Source organism: Myiozetetes cayanensis, unplaced genomic scaffold, assembly GCF_022539395.1.
Source record: "Myiozetetes cayanensis isolate MyiCay16 unplaced genomic scaffold, myiCay2020 scf5-8, whole genome shotgun sequence".
In the NCBI taxonomy this organism is placed as follows: domain Eukaryota; kingdom Metazoa; phylum Chordata; class Aves; order Passeriformes; family Tyrannidae; genus Myiozetetes; species Myiozetetes cayanensis.
Genome location: NW_026087742.1, coordinates 47423725 through 47446216, shown reverse-complemented (window position 1 = coordinate 47446216; position 22492 = coordinate 47423725). Strand labels below are relative to the sequence as shown.

General features: G+C 41.5%; 1 protein-coding gene and 2 non-coding genes across 4 annotated transcripts; 2 read left to right on the top strand and 1 right to left on the bottom strand.

Annotated features, from left to right (window-relative positions):
• Positions 1–2777: 2777 nt before the first annotated feature.
• Positions 2778–2851, top strand: TRNAN-GUU (transfer RNA asparagine (anticodon GUU)). The gene has a single exon. It is a non-coding gene; the product is annotated as a tRNA-Asn (tRNA).
• Positions 2852–3103: 252 nt separating this feature from the next.
• TRNAV-AAC (transfer RNA valine (anticodon AAC)) lies at positions 3104–3176 on the top strand. The gene has a single exon. It is a non-coding gene; the product is annotated as a tRNA-Val (tRNA).
• Positions 3177–5457: 2281 nt separating this feature from the next.
• Positions 5458–22380, bottom strand: USPL1 (ubiquitin specific peptidase like 1). Of its 2 annotated transcripts, none has more exons than XM_050331370.1 (8): positions 22313–22380; positions 17495–17623; positions 16037–16691; positions 13875–13961; positions 13327–13456; positions 11954–12079; positions 11123–11283; positions 5458–9582 (listed from the first exon to the last, which is right to left on the bottom strand). In XM_050331370.1, the coding sequence occupies exons 3-8, from the start codon at positions 16392–16394 to the stop codon at positions 7676–7678; spliced, it is 2769 nt and encodes a 922-aa protein (XP_050187327.1). In that variant the 5' UTR covers positions 16395–16691; positions 17495–17623; positions 22313–22380; the 3' UTR covers positions 5458–7675. The 2 variants fall into 2 exon arrangements, with proteins under 2 accessions (XP_050187327.1, XP_050187326.1); XM_050331369.1 differs by lacking the exon at positions 22313–22380 and adding an exon at positions 18169–22268.
• Positions 22381–22492: the final 112 nt, after the last annotated feature.

Below are 22492 nucleotides of genomic sequence, written 5' to 3'. Positions count from 1 at the left end.
CCCCTGGGCCCCCTTCTACAGCGCTCCTGCCTCACCAGCGAGCATCATGCACAGATCATCTGTGCTCACCTTCCCCAGTGCAGGTAGTTGGGCTTGTTTATCTTTATTAAATCTCAGTGGGTTGAGCCTGGAGAGTTGCTGCAATGTAGCAAGACCAGTTTGAATTCAAGCCCCCTCCAACTGGATGCTGGAAAGCCACCTCCAACATGGGCACAGCTGTGGGTTGGTATTTTCTCTGCTAGCAAGAGACTGAATTGAGCAAAGCCAGGACAGCCCCTTCTGAGGCCTCTAAGGCAAAGCCCTGTGATTTTCCAGGAAGCTATGGATTAGTGGGGTTTGAACAGTGCCCAGTGAGTGGCAAAACCACTTCACAGGGATATTCTCTCTCTTGTCCTTCCCTCCCTTACTCCCAAGAAGTAGCTTCTTAGCAGCCATTGTGATATCAGACAGCCCTGACAACCACCCACCCTGTCACATGATGAATTCACAGAATCACAGAAAGGTTAAGGTTGGAAAGAACTTCTGGTCCAACCACCTGCTCAAGCAGGGCCCCCTAGAACAGGCTGTCCAGAATCAGCTATTGAATATCTCCAAGAAAGAAAGCTCCACAACCTTCCTGGGAAACCTGTGCCTGGGCTTTATCACACTCACAGTGAAAAAGGGTTCCCTGATGTCCAGAGGGAACCTCTTGTGTGTCAGTTTGTGCTCATTGCTTCTGTCCTGTGATTGGGAACCACTGAGAGGAGCCTGACTGCATCCTCTTCGCACCCTCCCTTCAAGTATTATTTATAAACACTGATGAGATACCCCCTGGGCCTTCTCCAGGCTGAACACTACCAGTTTCTTCATTGGAGAGATGCTCCAGTCCCTTAATCATCTTTGTAGCCCTCTGCTGGACTCTCCAGTATGTCCCTGTCTCCCATGTACTGAGGAGGTCAGAACTGGGCACAGTACTACAGATGTGGCCTCACCAATGCTGAAGAAGAGGGGCAGGATCACCTCTCTCCACCTGCTGGCAATGCTTTGTCTAATGCGTTCCAGGGTATCATTTGCCTTCTTGGACATAAAGGCCTATTGCTGGCTCATGTCCACCACGACCCCCAGATTTCTTTCTGCCAAGTTGATTTCTGTCTGGGTACCCCCAGCATGTACTGGTGCATATGTTTGGTTTTTTTTTTTTTTTTTTGTCCCCAGTTCTAGGACTTTGCAATTCTCCTTGTTGAATTTCATGAAATACCTTTCAGCCCATTTCTCCAGCCTGTCAAGGTCCCTCTGGATAGCACCATCACCCTCTGGTCTATCAGTCACTGCTCTGAGTTTGGTGCTGTCTGCAAACTTGTTGAGGTTACACTCTGTCCCATCATCCAGATCATTAATGGAATGTTGAGCAGTGTTGATCTTTGGGGTACACTGCTAGTTACTGGCCTCCAACTAGATCATCCCACTGGTCATGACCCTCTGTTCAGCCACTTTTCAATCCACGTCACCATCTTCTTGTCCAACGCACACATCAACAGCTTCTCTGCAATGATCTCACAGGAGACAGTGTCAAAAGGCCCCACTGAAGTCCAGGCAGACAATATCCACTACCCTCCCCTCATCTACCAGGTCAATCACTTCATGTAAGTCTATCAAGTCAGTCAAGGATGACTTCCCCTTGTTTGAGCCATACTGAGCACTACTGATGTTTTCTTTGTCTTTGATGTGCCTGAAGATGGTTTCTGGGATTAGATGATCCATCATCTTCCTGGGGATCCAGGTGTAGCTGACCAGCTTGTATCCCCCAGGTTTCCTTCTTGCCCCTCTTGAAGGTGGGGGTGATGTGTGCTTTCCTCCGGTCCTTGGGCACTTCCCTTAGTTGCCATGATTGATCAAAGCTGATGGAGAGTGAACTTACAGTGGACCTGCCACCTCCCTCAGCACCTGTGACATGTCCCATCAGGACCAATGGACTTATATACACGCAGGTTGCTTAAGTATTTACTGACCTGAGCATCATCCCCCTAGGGTACATCTTCCTTGCTGATTTGGTTTTCACAACTCACATTTGCTGTTATTATCACCTTATTACCTTTTAGGTGACTGCAAATTGAGTAATAATTCATTTTCTAGACTTTTTAGAGCTGAGGTGAAGCTGCCTGGGCAGCAGATTCCCAGGTCTTCCTCTCCGCTCGACTTTGAGAAGTCTCCTTTGCCCTGTCTCATTTCTGTCAGTGTACCCACATTCCTTAAGCTCGTGCAAATAATTATCAACAGTCTTTGAATACTGTGGGGTTAATTTTTTCTTCCGTTCTTCGAGTCTGTGGTCACAACTGGTCTTTTTGGTACTGAAATTACCAGAAGGAAAGATGTTGTACACTTTGGTCATGTATTGAGTAATAGGCAGATGCTAATTTTTGCCTTCCTTGTCCTTGCCACGTACTGTCAGAGCTTCCGCTTGCTGTCTGGTCTGTCTCAGAGAACAGCTTTCAGGCTCCCATCCGCAACTGTCCCACCAACAGGCAGCGCTTTAACCACTAATGTTTTCTGCTTGTCCACTGTTTCCCAATCCCTTGCTCCTATGGGAAAAGCCACCGAAAACAACAGAGAAAGAGGATTAAAAAAAAAAAAACAAAAAACTGTTCTTTAGATTAAAAGAAGCAAACAGACACCAAACCCAACCCACGCACGCCCAGCCTCCCAAAGCGGAGAGGGAAGCCGCGGCAGAGCCAGGCGCAGAGCCCGCCCCCGGTCGCCGCGGGAATCAGGTGCGGCTCGGCAGGGTTTCCACCCAGCGCGTCTCTGTGGCGCAATCGGTTAGCGCGTTCGGCTGTTAACCGAAAGGTTGGTGGTTCGAGCCCACCCAGGGACGGGGCGCAACCTTTTGTGGTGAGGGCGTGTCTTTTTCGTTCCCTCCCGCAGGAGCGCTTTCGCGGCGGCTGGACCCACCCCGCGCCGCCTTTATGCCGCTGGGAGCTGGCCGAGGCCCGCTGTCAGCCCCAGGACCTTGCACTTCCTGTCCCCTCCGGACGAGTTTCACCCACACCATGTGTCAGCAGTGGGGTTCAGGGTGCCCCATTTGATCCCTCAAGGGGGGCTGCAGAGACAAACGCTTCCATCGGGAGTTTCCGTAGTGTAGTGGTTATCACGTTCGCCTAACACGCGAAAGGTCCCCGGTTCGAAACCGGGCGGAAACACCATATTTTTCTTTCCCGTGTCATCGCGGACGTCGTTTTTCCTGGCTCCTCCTTTCGAGAGGGCCAGCGGCCCCGTGGGCCACGTTCCCCGCGGGGAGCTTGCGAGTGGTAGAGGGCGAACGGCCTCCTGAGCTGCAGCGGGGGCGGGACGGAGGGGCAGGGCTGGGGCTGTGTGCTGAAGCTGTGCTTCATTCCCATGCACGAGCTTCTCCTCGGCAAGTGCAATTTCCCTGGATGGATGGAAACGAGGAGAGGAAACGAATCTCAGCTGAAGTGGTCAGCGGTTTTTATCAGAAAATAGCCCCAGCCTTGGGTATTACTGAAGCCCCTTCAGATAGTCATTTACATTTACAAGAGTAATATAGACCCATGAGAACAATCTCTTGAGGGTTTCTTCAGCTTCTCTGTTGAAAACGTAAGCTGGAGGCACCAAGCGCCCTACCTCTTTACACTCCTTTCCCAGCATTTTCTCTCCTTCACGAGCCCCATGGCTCCACCGTGGTCTGCACTGTTCAGCTTCGGCATCTCCCTCACAAACAACTACACCGTGTGTGTGTACAGCAGTGCAAAACTAAGCATGCTGCAGAATCCATCAGCCTGGTAACCCCATTAACCTTGTTTTCTCTCTTGTTCTGTCCGCACACTGTCTTAGGCTGTAAGTTCTTCCACTCCAAGACCAAATCCTGGCAGACTTCAAAGCACAGCACACACTTAAGAGCTGCATGAACTGCTAGAAAGCTAACATGCTTGGCTCTGAGTACGAAGAGGTTCACATCAGGAATAGCAGCTGTTCAGCTTTGCAAAAGGAACACAAGACAGGACACAATTGCTCTCATAGATACATTGTCAGGAAGGGAATAATTACTTAAAGTAAAAACCAGTGCTGGAAGAACAAATGGCAATAGCCTGCCATGAAAAAAATCAAAATCAGATTTGTAATCAGCACTGCAGTGCATTTCTAGAACAGTGCTCTAGCAGGTATACAGCTAAAAATCCATCTAGGCAGCTCCTATGCATATCTGCTTGTTTGTTGTAGGCAGGACGTGAAAAGGCGGCTCTTTTTCCCACCCTGTACTCTCTGATTGAATGTATCATCAAGTAGTAAGATGTGAATCAGAGTGCTATCTCCCCAGAGCTGATTCTGAACTCTAAGTGCCATGACTGTGCCTTTCCCAAATCAGAAGACACAGACTGATAAGGCTCCACAGATGCATCTGGACAGGTTGGATCGATGGGGCTGAGCCCAACTGAATGAGGTTCAATGAGGCCAAGTGCCAGGTCCTGCATTTGGGTTACAACAATCCCATGCAGCGCTGCAGTCTTGGAGAAGAGTGCCTGGAAAGCTGCCTGCAGGAAAACAACCTGGGGATGCTAATCGACAGCAGCTGAACACGAGCCAGCAGAGTGTCCGGGTGGCCGATGGCATCCTGGCCTGTGTCAGCAATAGTGTGGCCAGCAGGACCAGGGCAGTGATTGTTCCTCCCTGTACTCTGCACTGGGGAGGCTGCACCTGGAATACCACGTCTAGTTTTGGGCCCCATACTACAGGAGAGACATTGAGGTGCTGGAGCATGTCCAGAGAAGGGCCACAGTGCTGGGGAAGGGTCTGGAGCCTGAGTCTGATGAGGAGTGACTGAGGGAGCGGGGGTTGTTTAGCCTGGAGAAAAGGCGGCCCCGGGGGTGGGGGTGGCTAACCTGATCACTCTCTACAAACACCTGAGAGTGCAGCCAAGTGGGCGTTGGCCTCTTCTCACAGGTAGTAAGTGACAGAGAGAAAATGGCCTCAAGTTGCACCAGGGGAGGTGTAGATTAGGTATCAGGAAAAATCTCTTCACCAAAGAGGTTGTCAAGGACGGGAAGAGGCTGCCCAGGGAAGTGGTGGAGTCACTGTCCCTGGAAGCATTCAAAAAACGTGTAGATGTGGCACTTGGAGACATGGTTTAGTGGTGAAGATGGCAGAGCTTAAAGCCATTAGACTTTCAGAACTTTACCCTAGAACACTGATACAGTGACTAACTTCGATTGCTAAACTCTGTTTGCTCTCTGCCTACTTAGTGTATTTCTAACTGACAAAAACTACTACAATACTTTGTATTCTCTTTGTGGCAAATAAGAAGCTGCATTTTAAAACTAGTCTCAATTATAAATGTCCAGTAACCACCAAATTCCAAACAGTTTCTTTGGTCATGGGGTTTTCATTCAATCTCAGCTGAATTCTCACCCGCACAGGCAAGTGAGAGGCAGAAGAACATTTATGGAAACAAACAAATCTACACAGTATCATCTTTAGTTTAAAAAAAGGCAGCCAGGAACATGCAGCAGTAACAGATTTATTTTCATAGTTAATCTCAAGTGCTATTTATTTGCTCTTGGAGCTTCTATATATATGTGTATCCACACTGAATCCCACGCAGCTGCAGACCAAGATGTCCCAAAGTCAGTTTGCAGAGGGGCTGCCAGTGGTGACCAGAGGTCCTTGCCTCTGTCTAGGTGTATCTTCACAGCAGGTGTGTCCCCAAAGCCCCCTTCCTCTGCTGTTAACCTCATTATAATCCTTACCACCAGGACTTTCTCATCCTCTATCAGGGTGTTTTCCTCCTGTTGCCCTATGCATTCTGCATTGCCAACCCCTGGCTCGCTGCTTTACTCACCCCTGGGTCTGTGTCATGTCCTGAGCCAGCGGTGAAGGAGCTCCCACTGCACAGGTTGCTGCACGGTCGCTGCAACCCAGTCAGTTTCTGATGGTACCAACACTTAAAGGCAGCTCCCCACTGCTCCAGCACAAACAGCTGGGGCTGGGAAAGACGCTGCCTTTTAGTGGTTTGCATACATCACTGCCTGGAAAACTCCACACGGAAATGCCATCACCTTCCTCAAGTCTTGCAGAGGCACCTATTTTATTATCGTATAAATCAAACTCTAATTTTGGTCAGCTTTTTTTTGATCAGGGAATTCACAAACAGGCAAACATTTCACCAGCAGTACACCGGCACTTAACATTCAGAATCCAATGATTTGTTTTCTATTGTAACATTACCAATTACAGTACTTAAAACAAAGAAGGAGCTCAAGTTCTTCACAGACTTGTATTTCAAGAATTAAACCATTCACTGCCTGAAGTACCAGTTTGATTACAATGTACGCAACTGCAGCAGAAATGACATGGTGAGTTTAGGGCCACCGACAGTTTTTTCAAACACTTTTTGAACCTAGTTCAAACAATCTAAGACCATTAAAATTTGCAGCCATGCCTTGTAATAACAATTATGTTCAACTGCACCTATCAGAAAAGTAAGTCTGACGACTTAATGTTTTGAACTTGGAATCTAAAACAATGCAAAAATGCAGAACACCTCTAAAAATGGCTGATACAAAGACTTGCTGATAAAATCTTTGTTATTTCTGAGAACAAGAAAAATGTACAGCTATTTTAACTTGGCACATAATACCCTCAGCTCTGTGTCTATGCGTTTAAAATATTCCCATCTAGCAAAAACAAATCTATACAAATCCAGAAATACTGAGGTGTGAATCCCTCTGCTTAGTCACTGCTGCTTTGCTACATTTTCCCATTACTTTCTTCCTGTTGACCTTGCCTCTCCTTGGCACTCTCACATATGGACAGGGGTGCACTGCTCTAGTCATGACAAAATCCTAGTGTCAATGGTTATAGGTATTAACCTGCAGTTAAACTGGTTCTTAGAAATCTTTGTTTTATTAATGATTTTGCAGCTATGAACAACTAAAAGGTACATCTGTTATTCCTTCTTAGTGATGTAAACTCTCGACTGAATGTTACCAATTTTACCTAAAAAAGCAACCTGCCTCAGAAGCATATCCTGCCAAATTACATTCGCAGTTAGCCAGGATGAAATCTCTGTACGTGCTGTAACTTTAAGTAGGAAAATTTCTATCATGTATCCATCCTTCCTTGGATCCAAGGGGTATGTACATCACCATTAGCTTGTAGAACAGTAATTCTGTAAAGAGCTGAATGCCAGCCTAACAGAATGTCAGCTTCGAGTTTAGAATGTTACAGTCTTCATAACAAAGGATGCAAAATTACCTGACTACAGAAGGTATTTAAACTTTTTTTAATGTCAGATATTCAGAAGTGATCCTGTAAAATAAATCAATACTACATAAATATTATGTACACCATTGCATCATTAAGACTACTGAAGTTTATTATTTCTCAAACTCACTAAAGTATGGATGTTTTCCATATTTAAAGCAGCAAAAATTAAGATTCATAGGAGCTTCTAATTAAAAACCATCATATCTGACAGCTAAAATAACTGCTTCTCAGAACAATGAAATTCATTAAAACCTCATTTGCTTGTTACAATAAAATTTTAAGAAAAAAATACATCAAATGTAAATTGTTCAAGTACAGCCAGTGTGCAATTAAACTAATTAGAAAATATAACTTAGTAGTGCTTTGTTTCAAAATATACATAATACTGAAAAAACCCACTTAAAACCAAGAAACTGAATGTTTACCAAGTTTCAAACAGGGTTTCATCAAAATGAGGTAAATCTATGTCGCCTGCCATTGAGCTTGGTGCTGAAATGGAGAACAGGTCTTCAAGGATATCTTCCCTTGTAGGACTTTCAAAAGCAAGTTTTTTCCCACTGGGTTTGTTTATTGCATCAAGTTCCAAACTAGTGTCCTTTACAGGACTGTAGTAATTGTGGTCCTCACTTGTCACTGCCGCATGTGGCACACTGGTCTTCTCATCAGACCCTGTTGTTGCAACACTGCTATCCACCATCTCCATATACATGCATTCATCCTCACTTTTTAGAGCCTCTAAGGAAGCAACAGTTGAAGCAGGGGACAGTAACTCTGCCAGTATTTCATCAGTGTTACTATGGGCAGTGCACCTTGACACAGAGTTTGCATTAAATTCAGCGTCATTATTTGTGGCATCGATCTGATACTGCAGTTCCCTTAAAAAGCTCTGCAATATTTCACTGTCGTTTTGAGATTCAATCTGCGATGGGGTGCTTATGTCACCGCTCACAGGTTTTTCCTGTTTCTTCTGTTCCACTGCTAGTCTATCCAGTGAAGCCAACTTCTTCTTTTTAGCATTCAGTTTTTTTAACAGTTTCTGGCGAAGTTTTTTTGTTTTGTCGCTATCTGACTCTTCTGCCTTCCCAGAGTTACAGTCAAGTGAATGGCACTGAGTCACTTTACCTGAGGTACCCAATGTACTTCCTGACTTACTCCAAGTTGGACCAGCAATAGTGGTATGCCTTGCTGTTGGAAGACGAGTGCTTTGAGAAAATCCTTTGTAATTTGATAAAGGATGACTATTATTACTCTGAGGAGCCAGTGACTTTGGGGTCTCAGTTGTTTTGTTTGTACCTCTGCTTTGAAATCCACCAAAATTACTTGCACCCTTAACTGGCAGCCGCACTTCACTTACTTTTTGCATTGAGGGAGTTTTGCAACTTCTCTCATTCTTGAGAGCTGAGGCACTTGAAGGCATAAAGGAAGTATTCTTGCTTAATAATTTCTTTACCCAGCTTCCTACAAATCCTCTTTTTTGGTCTTTGTGTGAAGGCTGAACAGAATCATTTGCAGAAGAAGAACTGCCAACTTGAGAATTAATGACAGTTTTGCTTGCATATCTCAAGTCAGGTGACTTTTGTATAGTATTTTCTACTGCTGACAATTTCTTGTTTAGCTGTAGTTCTGAATTTAATCCATGTTCTCTGTTAGCTAAATTAGTTCTGTCATCTGTTCTTTGAGCAAGTGATGAGTCAGACGAGTCAGGGTTATGTTTTTTAGCAACAGGAGGAGTAATAGTTGCTGGGTTCAACTCTTCTAGAGGTAAGCAAATGTTGGAATTTTCATATAACATGCATTTATTGTTCATAGCTAGACTGGTTCCAGCAAACTCTCCTGTATATGGAGTGTTAAGTGAGAAAGCTGGTTCCTGCTGTTGTGGTGTGCCCATTTCAACAATAGGGCTATTTCCCACCCCCTGTCCATTTGGCAGCGATTTACCTTCCGAGTCAATTTGAACTTCTTCAAGCATCAGTGTTATGAGATCACTGTGTGCCAGATTTTCTAAACCATTATGAACAATACTTTCATCCTCAGCAACTTGCTGCTGTTTCTTCTCTGGGGTTCTCACAGAATCCTCTTTGCAGTGTTCTGCAGATGTTTTGCCTACAGTGTTATCAAAACCACAGTGCAACACCATGGAATTTGACTGTATGTTATTAAGAGGAAAATCTTCAATATTTTTACTCTGGAACTGTGAATTCAGTTCTTCTGGCACATGGGATGTTTTCTTTTCCCAGATAGCAATATGAATCTCTGAAGAAGGAACTTCAAATCTTTTATGTCTCTTGCAATATGGCCCCTTTAAATCATCACATTCAAGCCAAGTTCCTGAAAAATAAACAGCAACCAGTGTAGAGACTCAGAGACTTTTAAAGTTGAAGTCACTATCCTCACACTTGTCAAGTACTTTTATTAACCCATTCCCTTGACTAGCAAAAAATGGAGGGTTTTTCTAAAGAGAAAACTGGGAGACTTCCACTGTAAAAAGATCAAACACAAGCAGAACTTGCAGCAGTATTATTACAAGTCAGAGTAGGTCAAACATAAAACAAAGCTAAGGGATTTTTGGCTGAGACATCTTGTCTGAAAATACCCTCACAGGTCTGAGGTAAGAACCACCTCTCAAATTAAGTTCCTCTGTAGATCTTTACATTGCCAGGGTGGGAAGCATGGGGGTTTAAGAGAAACTGCTCATTTTAATACTCTTGTGTCATCATCTGCAATTTGTTCATGGATCATGAACAAATCTTTTACAGCTTTAAGAACTTAAAAATAGATATGTATAATGTATAGGAGGCTCTTAACTATGCATTTCCCAGCTGCTTCCTCTTTTATTTCTTAAACTCTGGCAGTATGATTTAGACAATTTTCATGTTGTCACAACACATCATAAGACTGTACTCCATTCTCTCTACAGAAGCATGAGTATCAAAATATCAACTTTTCACCTTCTCTGATTATGGAGTTTCTATCCATCTTAACATTAGTAAAGTTTCTAACAAGGATTTGTGCCTCCCACTCCTCAGGTGCCGTAAAGTTCAGAAATAAAAAGAAACTTCATTAATGCTCATAGTTCCATAGGTGTCCTCACTTCCAGCCAATGGATCAATCTCTGGTTTCAAAATAACCATAACCAATACTGTTTGTCCCACAGTCATGGTCAGACTGAATCTTTTAACTTTTACAAAGTTATGAGAGGAAAAAATCCTAGCCAAGTTACTTTTGCCAGTGAGTGCACTGCAGGGTGATGAACAAATCAGTTAAATCAAACCTAAACCTTCACTTTGAGTAACAAGTTCCCCAATTAGTCACATTTTAATACGAAGTTTAGAATGCAGACAAATCTTTGTTATCATATATCGACTGTTGAGACTACTGCACTAACCCATAAAACAGTATTGCATGTAGATTTACGAAGTATTATGAAGATAAGAACTATAAACTCTACCTGCCTATATCTCACGAGGAAAGGCTGAGGGAGCCGGGCCTGTTCAGCCTCTAGGAGATGACTGACAGGGGACCTCATCAATGTCTATAAGTATCTGAAGGGAGAGTATCAAGAAGGATGGCGCCAGGCTTCCCTCAGCGGTGCCAAGCAATAGGACAAGAAGCAAAGGGCAGCAACTGATGCACAGGAAGTTCCACCACTTCTTTACTGTGCGGGTGAGTGAGCACTGGAACAGGTTGCCCAGAGAGGTTGTGGAGCCTCCATCACTGGAGATATTCAGTAACATCACTGGAGAAATTCAGGAACCATCTGGGCACAAGTCCATATTATGTGCTCTATGATGGCCCTGCTTGAGCAGCGAGGTTGGATCAGGTGACCCACTGTGGTCCCTTCCAACCTTACCCATTCTGTGATTCTTACCATCAGGATTCAAACACCAGGCTATGAAGTGCTTCTTATCTGTCTGATATCGAATAATAGATGTTATTTGGTAAGTGTCTTCCTCAAATTGAAACGAGTATTTCTTCAAGTTGTTATGTGGCAAGCCTTCCACAAAATGTAACATTAATATTGAAGGTACTCTGACAAAGAAACAATAAAAAACCAGTTTATTACAATAAAACAGTGGCAAAAGTTCCTAATGAAAAAGTAAGGCATCTCTAAGAGTATGTGGTTCTGCCCTTATTATTCTGCTTCCTCACAGGACTCTTCAGATTGCACAGTACTCAAGGGAAAAGAACATCCCAACTGGATATTCTGTTTTGTTATAGATTAGGGGAAAAAACACCACCAAATAAGGGATTTGGGGAGTGAGGAAAAACTGGGAGGAGGGGAATAAAAAAAAAACAGAAAGGAGAAAACTGTGCCATAATCTCAGTAGGAATGGATATTGTTCCCGAGTCAAACTAGTAAACAAATGATCAAACAACAGTTTTATTCACCAATGGTAGGGGCTGACACCGGATATAATTTTTTTGTCTATACTCCTTGATGTAAGTATTTATATCAAACAAACACATGTGCTGGTCAGCATGTTAAACACTGTTCTATGTTTCATGTTTATTAAACACTATTTGCCATTTCAGCATTTAGGAAAGATCTAAAATATTAAAAAGTGAACATTTATCAGATTTTAAAGTTTAGAATCTCTGTAAACCCAAATAACAGTTTGGTTTTGAAAGTCATACATTCAATAAATTAAGTGTCAGAATTGTATGCATTTTATTTTCAAGTTCACATATTCAAACTTACTTTTCCAAAATCATCTGTCGTCTTTGAGATCTATCACCACAGTTATTACATGGTCCAATATGAACAGCGTTAAGTGGATGCCAATCAGGGATTGTATTTGCAAATGTTGTTAGTGTTTTCTCAAATCTGGACACACAAAAAAAAATAGAGTAAGCTGAGTTACAGATCAGAAAACAATAAATATACACACTTTACCAGGAGACAAAAGTTATAAAAACAAATTCTATATAAAAGCCAAATTCTATTAACGTTCAGGCCATTTCTGTGAAATTCACTGTGACTGCATCACATCCAAGTCGGCACTGAATTCAGCTCTCCCAAACAGTATCAGTCACAATTTATTTTCAGCAGCTCTGTGGCCTTCAGTTTCACATTATTTGATTATCTGCTCTTTTTCCCTTTTCATGTTATCTCCGTTTCCTTTCCAACATAGGACAGAGCTTGTAGCAGGATCCACATAATTTACTAGCTAATACGGAATCTCAAGAGGAGAAGAAAGCGGTAACAAATCACCTCAGAATCCACGTTATACAAGGTCTTGTTTTTAAAAACCAGTACATTCATAGCAGAGGTTATATTGTACAAAAATACAATGTATGGGATATTAAAGTGAAGTAACACAGTGTATTCATTCATTAGCCACAGAAAGGACTTCCATTATATTCAACCTAACCTAAATTTTTCAAGTTTTAAAAAAGCACAGTATGTAACCAAGGCTATTGAGCACATCCTATTAACCAGGGCTACCTATTAACTGTCAGAGCAACAGACAGCATTAATCTCATTTCACTTGGGAATCTAGAATTTTATTGTATAAACCTAAGACAGTGGAGAGAAACAGATGTTTTTCAAATAAAGTGAGCTGTCTTCTGAAGGTGTCTCTCCTCTTCTGCTGACTCTAAAAGGAGCCAAAATTACTAGCTTGTACCTGCAGCTACGCAGAAGTAAATCAATTCTCAAAAAATTACTTCCCTGTAATACTGTTTTAAAATAGATATATTATGTTAGAGAATCCCTGATTCTTTGTAATCCAAATGAATATTACAGGTCTTCTTCAATAGGAAAAGTGTATTAGGCATATATTCTTCAGAACCACAACAACTTGAATACTCTCAGCAAAATACCAGAGCAAGTGTGGCCACGGACTTGTGGTGTTACCTATTATTTCTTTCTTAATTGATAACATGGTTTCTTAAGAAGCAAAATAGCAGTAAACTATTTGCAAATGCTAACCTAAAAAAGTGGATCACGTACAACTCCACCAACAAGCATAAGCTTTATAAAACCTGCAAATCTGAAGAAAGCCAACTATCATATATGGATTTTAAAATGTGAGGTAGAACAGCCATATAGAAGCTACTTAAAAATCTCACCGGTTCTGGTATTTGTAGCCACAATATACACATTCAAACTTCCATGAAAATGAATGCAAGAATAGTTTCTCAGCTTGTTGATCCAACTGTAAGAGTAGATGGAGTGCAAACACTGGATTCTCCATATTACCTTCAAAGATGGGGCAGAAAAAAACATCATTGAATATTTGAAATCACTTTTCAGTACTTCAAAAAGGAAGAAAATAAGCTCATTGCTAGGATTTAAACTTCAGTTATCATTTCAAGGTTCTGTTTCTAATCCTCACAGCAAAGGGAATGATCCATGTTATTATGTTGTTATCAATGACAATTTCATGACTACAGCATAATTACAAATATGGGAATATGCTCTCTAAAAAGTCAGAACAGGCAAGGGACAAACCAGCTGATTATACTATAAACTATGTGTACATTGCCAATTCAAGCAAATGTACTTCCAGACTGTCTTACATGCATATGTATACACACACTTTTACGAACTGACATAAAAGGCTTTACATATAGAGTTTTCTGTAAGTAAATACTGAGATGCTGCACTAAGTACTTACCCAATTCACACCTAAGCCGAGGCTGAAGCTCTGTAAACATTACGTTTCTGACTTCATTGAGATGAGATTCTGCTTCTGGAAGAACATCTACAGAAAAAAATGCAGCTTTGTGTATTTATGTGTGACACTCCCACCTTTTCATACACATACGTAACCCCTAACATGCACTCGATTTCTCTGCAAACTGATGCCTTTCATATTGACCCATACTTTCCTGAAACTTGATAAAACAGTCAATTCTTGGTATTAATTGATTTGAAAATTAAAGAAGAATTTACACAAGTCACTCACATTTTACTACAGTGTGCTAACTAAAAGCTACTTGATCTGATTAAATTGTGGCTAAGAGCCGCATCAACAGCTAGATAGTAACAATTTTTAAGGATACTCTGACCACATATTACAAATCCTGCAGATTCAGAGATTAAGTGCAAACTTTAAAACCTAAACATTAAGAATAAAAGCAGAAAAATTTGCTTACATACTTTCTAACGTTATACAATAATGTCATGTATCTTATTATGTATTTTAATTTTGCCAATTTGTGTATTTCCACACAAACACTCTTTAAGCACAAGCAAGAACATAATTTCTACTACACAATCATGATCATAACCTGCAGAAATTAAAGGATGTACTTAGAATAGCTGTTGAAACTGTTTATTACATATAAACTCTATGCACAGAAAAAAGGAAAAGAGAAGCTTCTTGCAGTTATATTGCTTTCTATTGTTTTTAAAAGCAGCTGAATGAGATGCTGAAAAACTACACAGAAAGGCAGAAAAAATTCTACACCTCTTCTCCACAACAATACTCTTCATTCAATCCCCTCTTCACTTTAACCAAACACAGTTTTGGAGCAATTCCTGGAAATGAAAACGTTTAGGTTCTCTCAACACTATATTCCAATAGTTAACATTCCCATTTAAAGGTTATTGCACATCAGAGCTCCTTTGCAAACACAGCCCATCAAAGGGGAAGGAAAAACATCTCAGACAGGTTCTATGAAGATAGAGGGCTTCCCAGTAATAGCTGAAAACCTTGACTCAAACATCCTGACTTTCTGGCAAGCAGAGTATATGAACTACTTCAGAATATTTTGGTTCCCCCCCTGCCCCCTCACCTCTGTAACATGAATTAAACCACTTTTGATACACCTCTAATTTTTTCCCTGGAAAGACATGACATTCTTCAAGTTACCTAAGGCTGTTCTGGGACTACACTCTCTATGTTCAAACACAGATATTCCAATGGGATGTCTATGGAAATTCATGAAAGGTACTGCCTAACCAGGGAGCTCTTTAATTACCTAACAGATCATGTCTTAGAAGTTGAGACTTATGACACCAATGGTCCAGTTCAAGAGGACTGAAAAAACCATGATCTTAGTTTAAGAATTTTAAACTGAATCCACAGAACAGAAAACGATCAAAGACCACACCAGCAGATTACAGTGACACATCCTCCTCTGAGTCCAGCTGTGCTGCTGGAAGGCTGCCCTGAGCTGCCCATCACAACACCTGTGCTCAGAGGTTACAGTCCTCCAACCTGTTAAGCTGACCTGACCCGTTAACCCCCTGTTAACCTTCCCAGACCACATGAACGAGGTTAATATGTTTGACTACTTTTGACTGAGACAGGTTAGGAAGCACTGCCATCTACACTGCAGCCTGCAGACCCCAGGGGAGGCATTCCTTCCATGAGCATAGCTGGAGCCAGGAAAGAATATATGTTCCCAGCTTTACTATTTCGGTGTCATAAGGCAACTACTGCCTATTTAAACAAGGATATAAACCACAACAGAAATTAATGTGAAGATTAATATTAGAACAGCATCCTAACGTGCTAACCAACAAGGGGGAGGGAAACAAAGAAAGGCTCAATTACATAAATAATTCACAAAATCTTCCTGTGACATGACAAAACAATTCAAGAGAAGCTCAGTGTTTGATGCCTTCAAAGAGTGTATGTTTGCCCCAAGAGAAACAATTTCAGAGGTTACTAGGATTCTGCTATATTAAGCACACTACTCTGCAAATTCATGGTAATGAATTGTAACTCATTCTTTTGTGATCTTGAAATAGAACGGAGGCATATTTAAGTGTACTGTACTAAATTCCACATATTCATGGCCAGAAGAAACAGCAGCTAAATTTACTCACCTTTTACTTTACTCCTTTTACAGGTTTTCAGAAGCATAGTTGCTTGACTATATTTTGTTAGGAGTTTCTGGAGTAAACATTTTCCATTGTTACATTCTTCTGCTAGGGCAAGTTTTAATGTTTCTAGGTGTACCAGTGCTGACAAAATGCAATCTAACCAACAGAGATTATGTATGTTTCTCCACTGAAGACACAAATCTGTGTTATTAGTGAAACCTTTATCCTCTTCCAGCGAAATTTCAGATGTTGATAAAAGTTCAGAATTTGGCAAGAGTTGCACTTTGGGACTAGAAGTCTTGGGTGAACTTTCTTGATAGTTGTCGGTCTTGGTGGTTGTTTCAAAATCCACCTTCTGCATGCAAGACTCCACATTGTTACTAGATTTCTGCTGGTCATTTTGTGATACATCACGTAGGCTTGACTTAGGAATACATAAGCTATTCTGATAGCATTTCACAATAGGGTCTGTATTAATAGTGTGCTCAGCATTTACCAGATGATTAGTTCTTGCTTTTTTTGGATCTGATTCAACAGGAGAAAAGTCACTGGTATCACACAATTTTCTTTTCTTATGAGTAGATGGAGCTTGATGATTTTCTGAACCAGCAGAAGTAATTATGCTGTCTAATGGTTTATAACCAAGTGGGTAGATACACTAAAGGAAAGAAAGTAAGTTACAATGAAATCTACAAAGCACTTTCAGGAGAACAAGAGCTAAAAATAGGTACAAAACATAATGTTAAAATAGAATGTAGAATCATAAAATGGGTTGGGTTCAAAGGGAACCTACAAACTATCTAGTTCTAACCCCCCTGCCATGGGCAGGGACACCTTTCACAAGACCAGGTTGCTCCATCCAACCTGGCCTTAAGGACTTCTGTAAAGTGATACTGTAATTAAGTCAATACATATATTCAACACATATATGACAGGAAGTGTCTTTTACTCAACCATTGTCTCATAAGCAATTGTGAAGTAAATGTATCAGTAGTGATAATTAAACATAAAAAGGAAAGGAAAAATAAAAGAAAAAATTGTAATTATAATTACAAACCCATTTGCATTTCCCAGACTTAAGAAGGAAAAATGGGACACTCACATCTGCAAGAATCAGGAATTAGTTACATGGACCATCAAATTTTCACCTTCTATTCTGACTCGTACAAAGATTCATTTAGTACCACTTGTGTTCCCTTGTTACATAAGCAAATCCCTCCTTTATTCATTTTAATTTACTCTTTTAATTCTTTAGAGTAAGTACCTATGCCTAAACACCGTACAAAGGTTAATTATGGAGTTTTTTCTATATACAGGCAAATATCCTCAAGCATACAGACTGAAAGGGGTCCTATTTCAATAGTCTGCTTACCACCACCAAAATCATGAATTTAGAGACATGAAACCACTGAAGGTAAAGGCCTCTGCATTGCCAAATAAAATTGTTTATTAGTGTAATACCTGAGGATTTTCACAGAGAAAAATGGACTCTTGAAAATTAATGCGGTAAGTCCGTAAAGCTTGGATCTGACCCTTCTCTTTGCAGACTGGACAATACTCATGGGCAGTTGTTTCCACAGGATTACAGTTCTAAAATAAAGATAAACCAAGAAAGATAAAGCAGCATAAATTTATGCATTTCTTATATTCTCCAAAGGTAAGACATACATATCAGGATAAAAAAACAATGTGCAACTTTTAAATAATACCATACAGTATAAAAAAGTAAACTACATTGGTTTCCTTTTTAGTATTTATGTATTTGTATGGTAGCATGTTCTAAATAAATTTATATTTTTATTTAAATATTAAAATAAGGCATCTTTAACAACACAGTTACGCACATTTTATTTTATTACTTGAACTAAACCACAGGGCACTTATTGCCAGAGAACACAAGCTCAGATCTTTTTAAGACAAATAAATTTTCATAATAATTCAAACAATTCTAAAAATAGTGCCAGTAAAAAAAAACAGAGGCACTGATTTACTTAGAATAATCTTTCGCCATTGTTATAGATTTCCGTGGAAAATAATTTAGGGAATTTTTTTTGTAAAATTAAGACCAATTAAAAATCTCTCAAATCAGAGAAAAATATGAACTTTGCACATATGTAAAACAAGTTTCAACTGACTTTTCCCAAATACCCCACCATGTGGAGTGTCGATTTCCCTATACCAGTCCCTTCTCCAATCACTTGCAAACCATTTGTAGTCTTCTGGGTATCCATCATTCTGAGCCACTGGCTAACTTATGTCCCTTGTAACAATGTCATGACCACTAAGGATTTTTCAAAGACTCCTGAAAAATAAGAAGTAAATAAAACAATTAAAGAAAAATTAGGGTGAAGTTTGGGGAAAAAAAATACCAACAATAATGCAGCTTGTATAATTTGTGGAAATTAATTCAGAAAATACTTTTTTTTTCCGGTGCAGATTATGAACTCAAAACTTTAAATTAAGTCACACAATAGATTTAACAGCTTTAAGTCTTGAATTTGCAAGCTTATTTATTCTTTGCACTGCAAGGTCTCATATATTTTCCAAGTGCAGAAATGTAGATGTCTTATACTTTGCAGAAACGCAGAAGTCTTGCTGGGCATCTCACCTTACTGCATCTAACCCTCAGAAAGAATGAAGTTTAAAAATGGCCACAGTAAGATCCCATGGGGCTACAGGTTGATGCTGAGGAACATTAAAAAAACCACCAACCAAAAAAACCCCACTGCTGCATCTTTCAAAACAGTGAATTTATTGCATAATAAACTATCAGAAGTTTGTCCTGCAAACATAACAGTTTTTAACTACAGAAGGACATTCTGCTGCTACTGCCACTTTTGGAAATTTCTCCTAATGTTAATTTAACAAGGTTACAGTCTTCCTAGCAAACTAAAGCTCTTCCGCAGTATTCATGACTGTGTAACTCCACTGCATATTTTACAATAGACACTGAATCTTGTATTTCAAACGACTCTCAAATTCAGAGTCAAAATCTTCTTTTCTCACTTATCACACATACACACAGACTCAGTTGTGGAGCACCACTTCAGTACGACCCAGGTGCACATCAGAAGGCAGCTCCTTAAGTCCATTGTTTCACTGGCACTGGGGTTAACTACACCTTGAATTAGCCAGCAAAACAGGGGGGTAGAATACAGGGATCCAATTCCGCTCCTGCTGACTTCCAGTGGAACTAACTAGAATAAATACGTATCTCTTCAAGATGCATGAGGAAGTTAAGTTAAGCTGAATTGCAAAGTCATCAATGTAACATCTTTCCTTCAGCCACAACTGTTCCCTTTTCAATACTTCCACTGAAAAGTATCCTCTCTCACACTATGATGTCCTTTCAACCCTTTCATACAGTACAGCACCAACTCAGATTCTAGTTCCTTCCAAAAAGGGAAATTTCTCAAGGCATTCTTTGAGACCAGTGCCAATACCAGTTCAACCTAAATGTATTTATAGTATTTGGCAAGGAGAGACCCTACACAACTGGACAGAATGCTAAAAATCAACAGAGCATGTATTAAAAACAGCACAGCAGAACAATGCAACTCCTCATTTCAAATCAGACCCCAATCGCAACTTAAGAGCAGGTCAAAATGAGATGGTGATGTGTCACATTGACACTTTCAATGTGTTCAGCAGCACTTCTCAGAATTACCAGGCTGCAGCATGTAGAGACAGTATACCCTGACTTATAAAACTAATGGTTGTAATAGAAGGCAAGAGCATAAAAATATCAACCCACATGCCTTAGCACACGTGTTTAGCTTTCAAAGTAATGCTAGAAGGTGCACAAGAAAAAGTACGGTCCTGGGCTCACGCAAGGTGAAAGTTAATGAATTAGCTAAAAGTATGCACACTTGTTGGACTACAAAGGAAAAGCAAGAACTCCCAGTTTTTCACCCAGTGGCAACAGCACTATCACACTGCAACTCAACTATATTATCATATATTTAGTCTAGCCAGGAAGCTGATTTTTTTATACAATTACGAGTTGTACAGATATCAACCTATATCATAGGATATACCAGATAACACTCTAAAACACGTAACTTTATGCTTCAAGGGACTTTTAGTCAATTCCTTGGCCTGAAGCAGTCTCAGCTCTCCATTGTAAATAAAAAACATAGCTCATGTGACAGGAATTCTCCAAGAAATTTCTCACCACATAAATAAAATACACACTTAAAAGGTTAGTAACACTAGTAAGTTGCAGGTTTTTCCTTCTAATTCCTTTGCAAGTCCCTGTTTTCCCTATCAACCTTCTCAAAAGGAAAGCAAGTTGGTTTTTCTTCGGTTATGTTCAGACTCTGTTACTTCTGCTCTTCTTTTTAAAACTTAAATATTGTTCTGAGATGTACAATACCTCCCCCCAGCTATCATCCCCCAGCAATAGTACTACAGTACTATTGGAGTAAAGACATTTTATTCCTCTTGTGAATATAGTAACTTTAAAAAAAGATTAATTATCCTTTCAGTTCAAACACATAAACACAAAAAGCAAATAAAACAGGTCTGCCTAGTACTAGATACGCAGAGTGGTACTAAGTGGCCTGCCTGTACTTTTCAAAGAGGTTGTAACATTGCAGGAAGTTATTGGTGATCTTTGCACAATGTATGAAAATTTGGCATCAGCTCAACAAAGCTACCAAAAAACAACAAAGACTGCTGCACCAAGTACTGGAACAACCCATTGCAGCCATGTGCAATAACTGCATTACAGATGGGAAAGTACACAGGAATGTACTTTCACACTTACTGGGTTACATTCTAAAGCATTTAAAATGCTACTTTCCTTCTTTTAGTCTGAATACTGAAAAATGTAATGCTAAATATGCTGTGGACATGGCATAATTATGCTATGGTTACGCTTCGTTGAGTACATGAGGTGATCTAACAGTTCACTACAGGGTCCTCTCTTGTATTTCTCTCCTGTCACCTTCCCTGACACCTCACATACTCATCAGACTTTCCACGAGATAACTGAACTCACAGGAAAGTCAGTAAAGCACAAGTTTTTCTGCTATTCCAGTGAGTTAAACTGGCCTATGAAAACTCCAATGACCTACAAAGCTGACAAGGCAGAAGACAGAAAACAAGGAAAAAGTGAAGGACTGGAGAGAGAGATATGGTTTGATGGACAAACTGTTAGAGGGCTAAGGGATTGGCTAGATGGCTACATCCAAACAGCTGAAGCTCTATGCCCTAAGCAAAACCCAGTAACGAGTGGCATCTCTCAAGGGCCTGTTTTGGGACCAATACTATTTACTGTCTTTAGCAATGGGACACAGACAGTGGGATCGGGTGCTCCCTCACTGAGTTTGTGGATGACACCAAGGCAAGTGGTGCGACTGACGGGCTGGATGGAGGAGGTGACATTCAGAGGGACCTGAAAGCAACTCTCTCTACATCACAGCCTATCAGTGGTGGGCAGAATTGCAAATCTCCATGGTGGGGGGAGCAAACACAAATTTCTTTCCTGAAAGAAGCCTAACACAGACTAAGCAAATTAAGATAAAACTGATGAAGTTTCAAAATAAACTAGGATGCAAGTTCAGAAAGTTCTAAAAGTTTCTTCTTCAGTCAAACTTGTCTTAAACATTCTCATCCAAAATGCTTTTATGGGTGTACGACAAGCGACAGAGGCTATGTGTTTTGCTGACAAAACATTCAGTTTTTCTGGGAAAAAAAAAGTCAGTGGTTTAATATGGTTTAAACTAATGGTGTTTATTACAGCTGCAGCTAAGAGATGCAAGACTTCGGGAAGGGACTTGGTGCAGACAGAGGCCTAGTCTCTATCCCACGGGGGTGGGAATGAGGGGCTAAGGGTGGATGGATGAATGGAAGGCAAGCAGCTGGTCCAGCCCAGTGCGCCGGTCCTGCCCTTCCACACCGCAGCTCTTTCAGATAAAGCTATGCTTAAACTGCCTCCTCAGTTCTTAATCCCCATCCAGAGTGGTCCATACGCTACGGAAAGACTGCAGAGGAAGAAAGCGTTAGTGGAGTTAATCGCTGGAGCGCGGGGAGCCGTGCCAGGGGCGGGTGCGCACGGACACACGCGGCGCCGCACCGAGCGCGACCCTGGTTAACGGGGGAGCGGAGCTACTGACATGAAATACTCAGTCGGCATTTCGGAACCCGGGACACCTCCCCGCTCTCCGCCGCACCCGCAACCGAAGGGCCCGGGACAGGCCGGGGCCGCCACTCACTCTCCACCGGCCGCAGCCCCCACCCGGCCCGTGGTGGAGGCGGCTCCAGCCCCGCTCTCACCTGCCGGCTCCCGCCGCTCCCGGTTCTCGGCGCCCCCCGCTGCCCGCGCAGCCCCGGCCCCCGTCGCGCGTGGCCGCCTCAGCCCGCCCGGCTGCCGCTGCCGCTGCGCAGCTTCCGGCGCGCTCCCGCCGCCATGCGGGACCGCCCGCCCCGCTCCGCTCCCGGCCGGCAGCGGGGGCG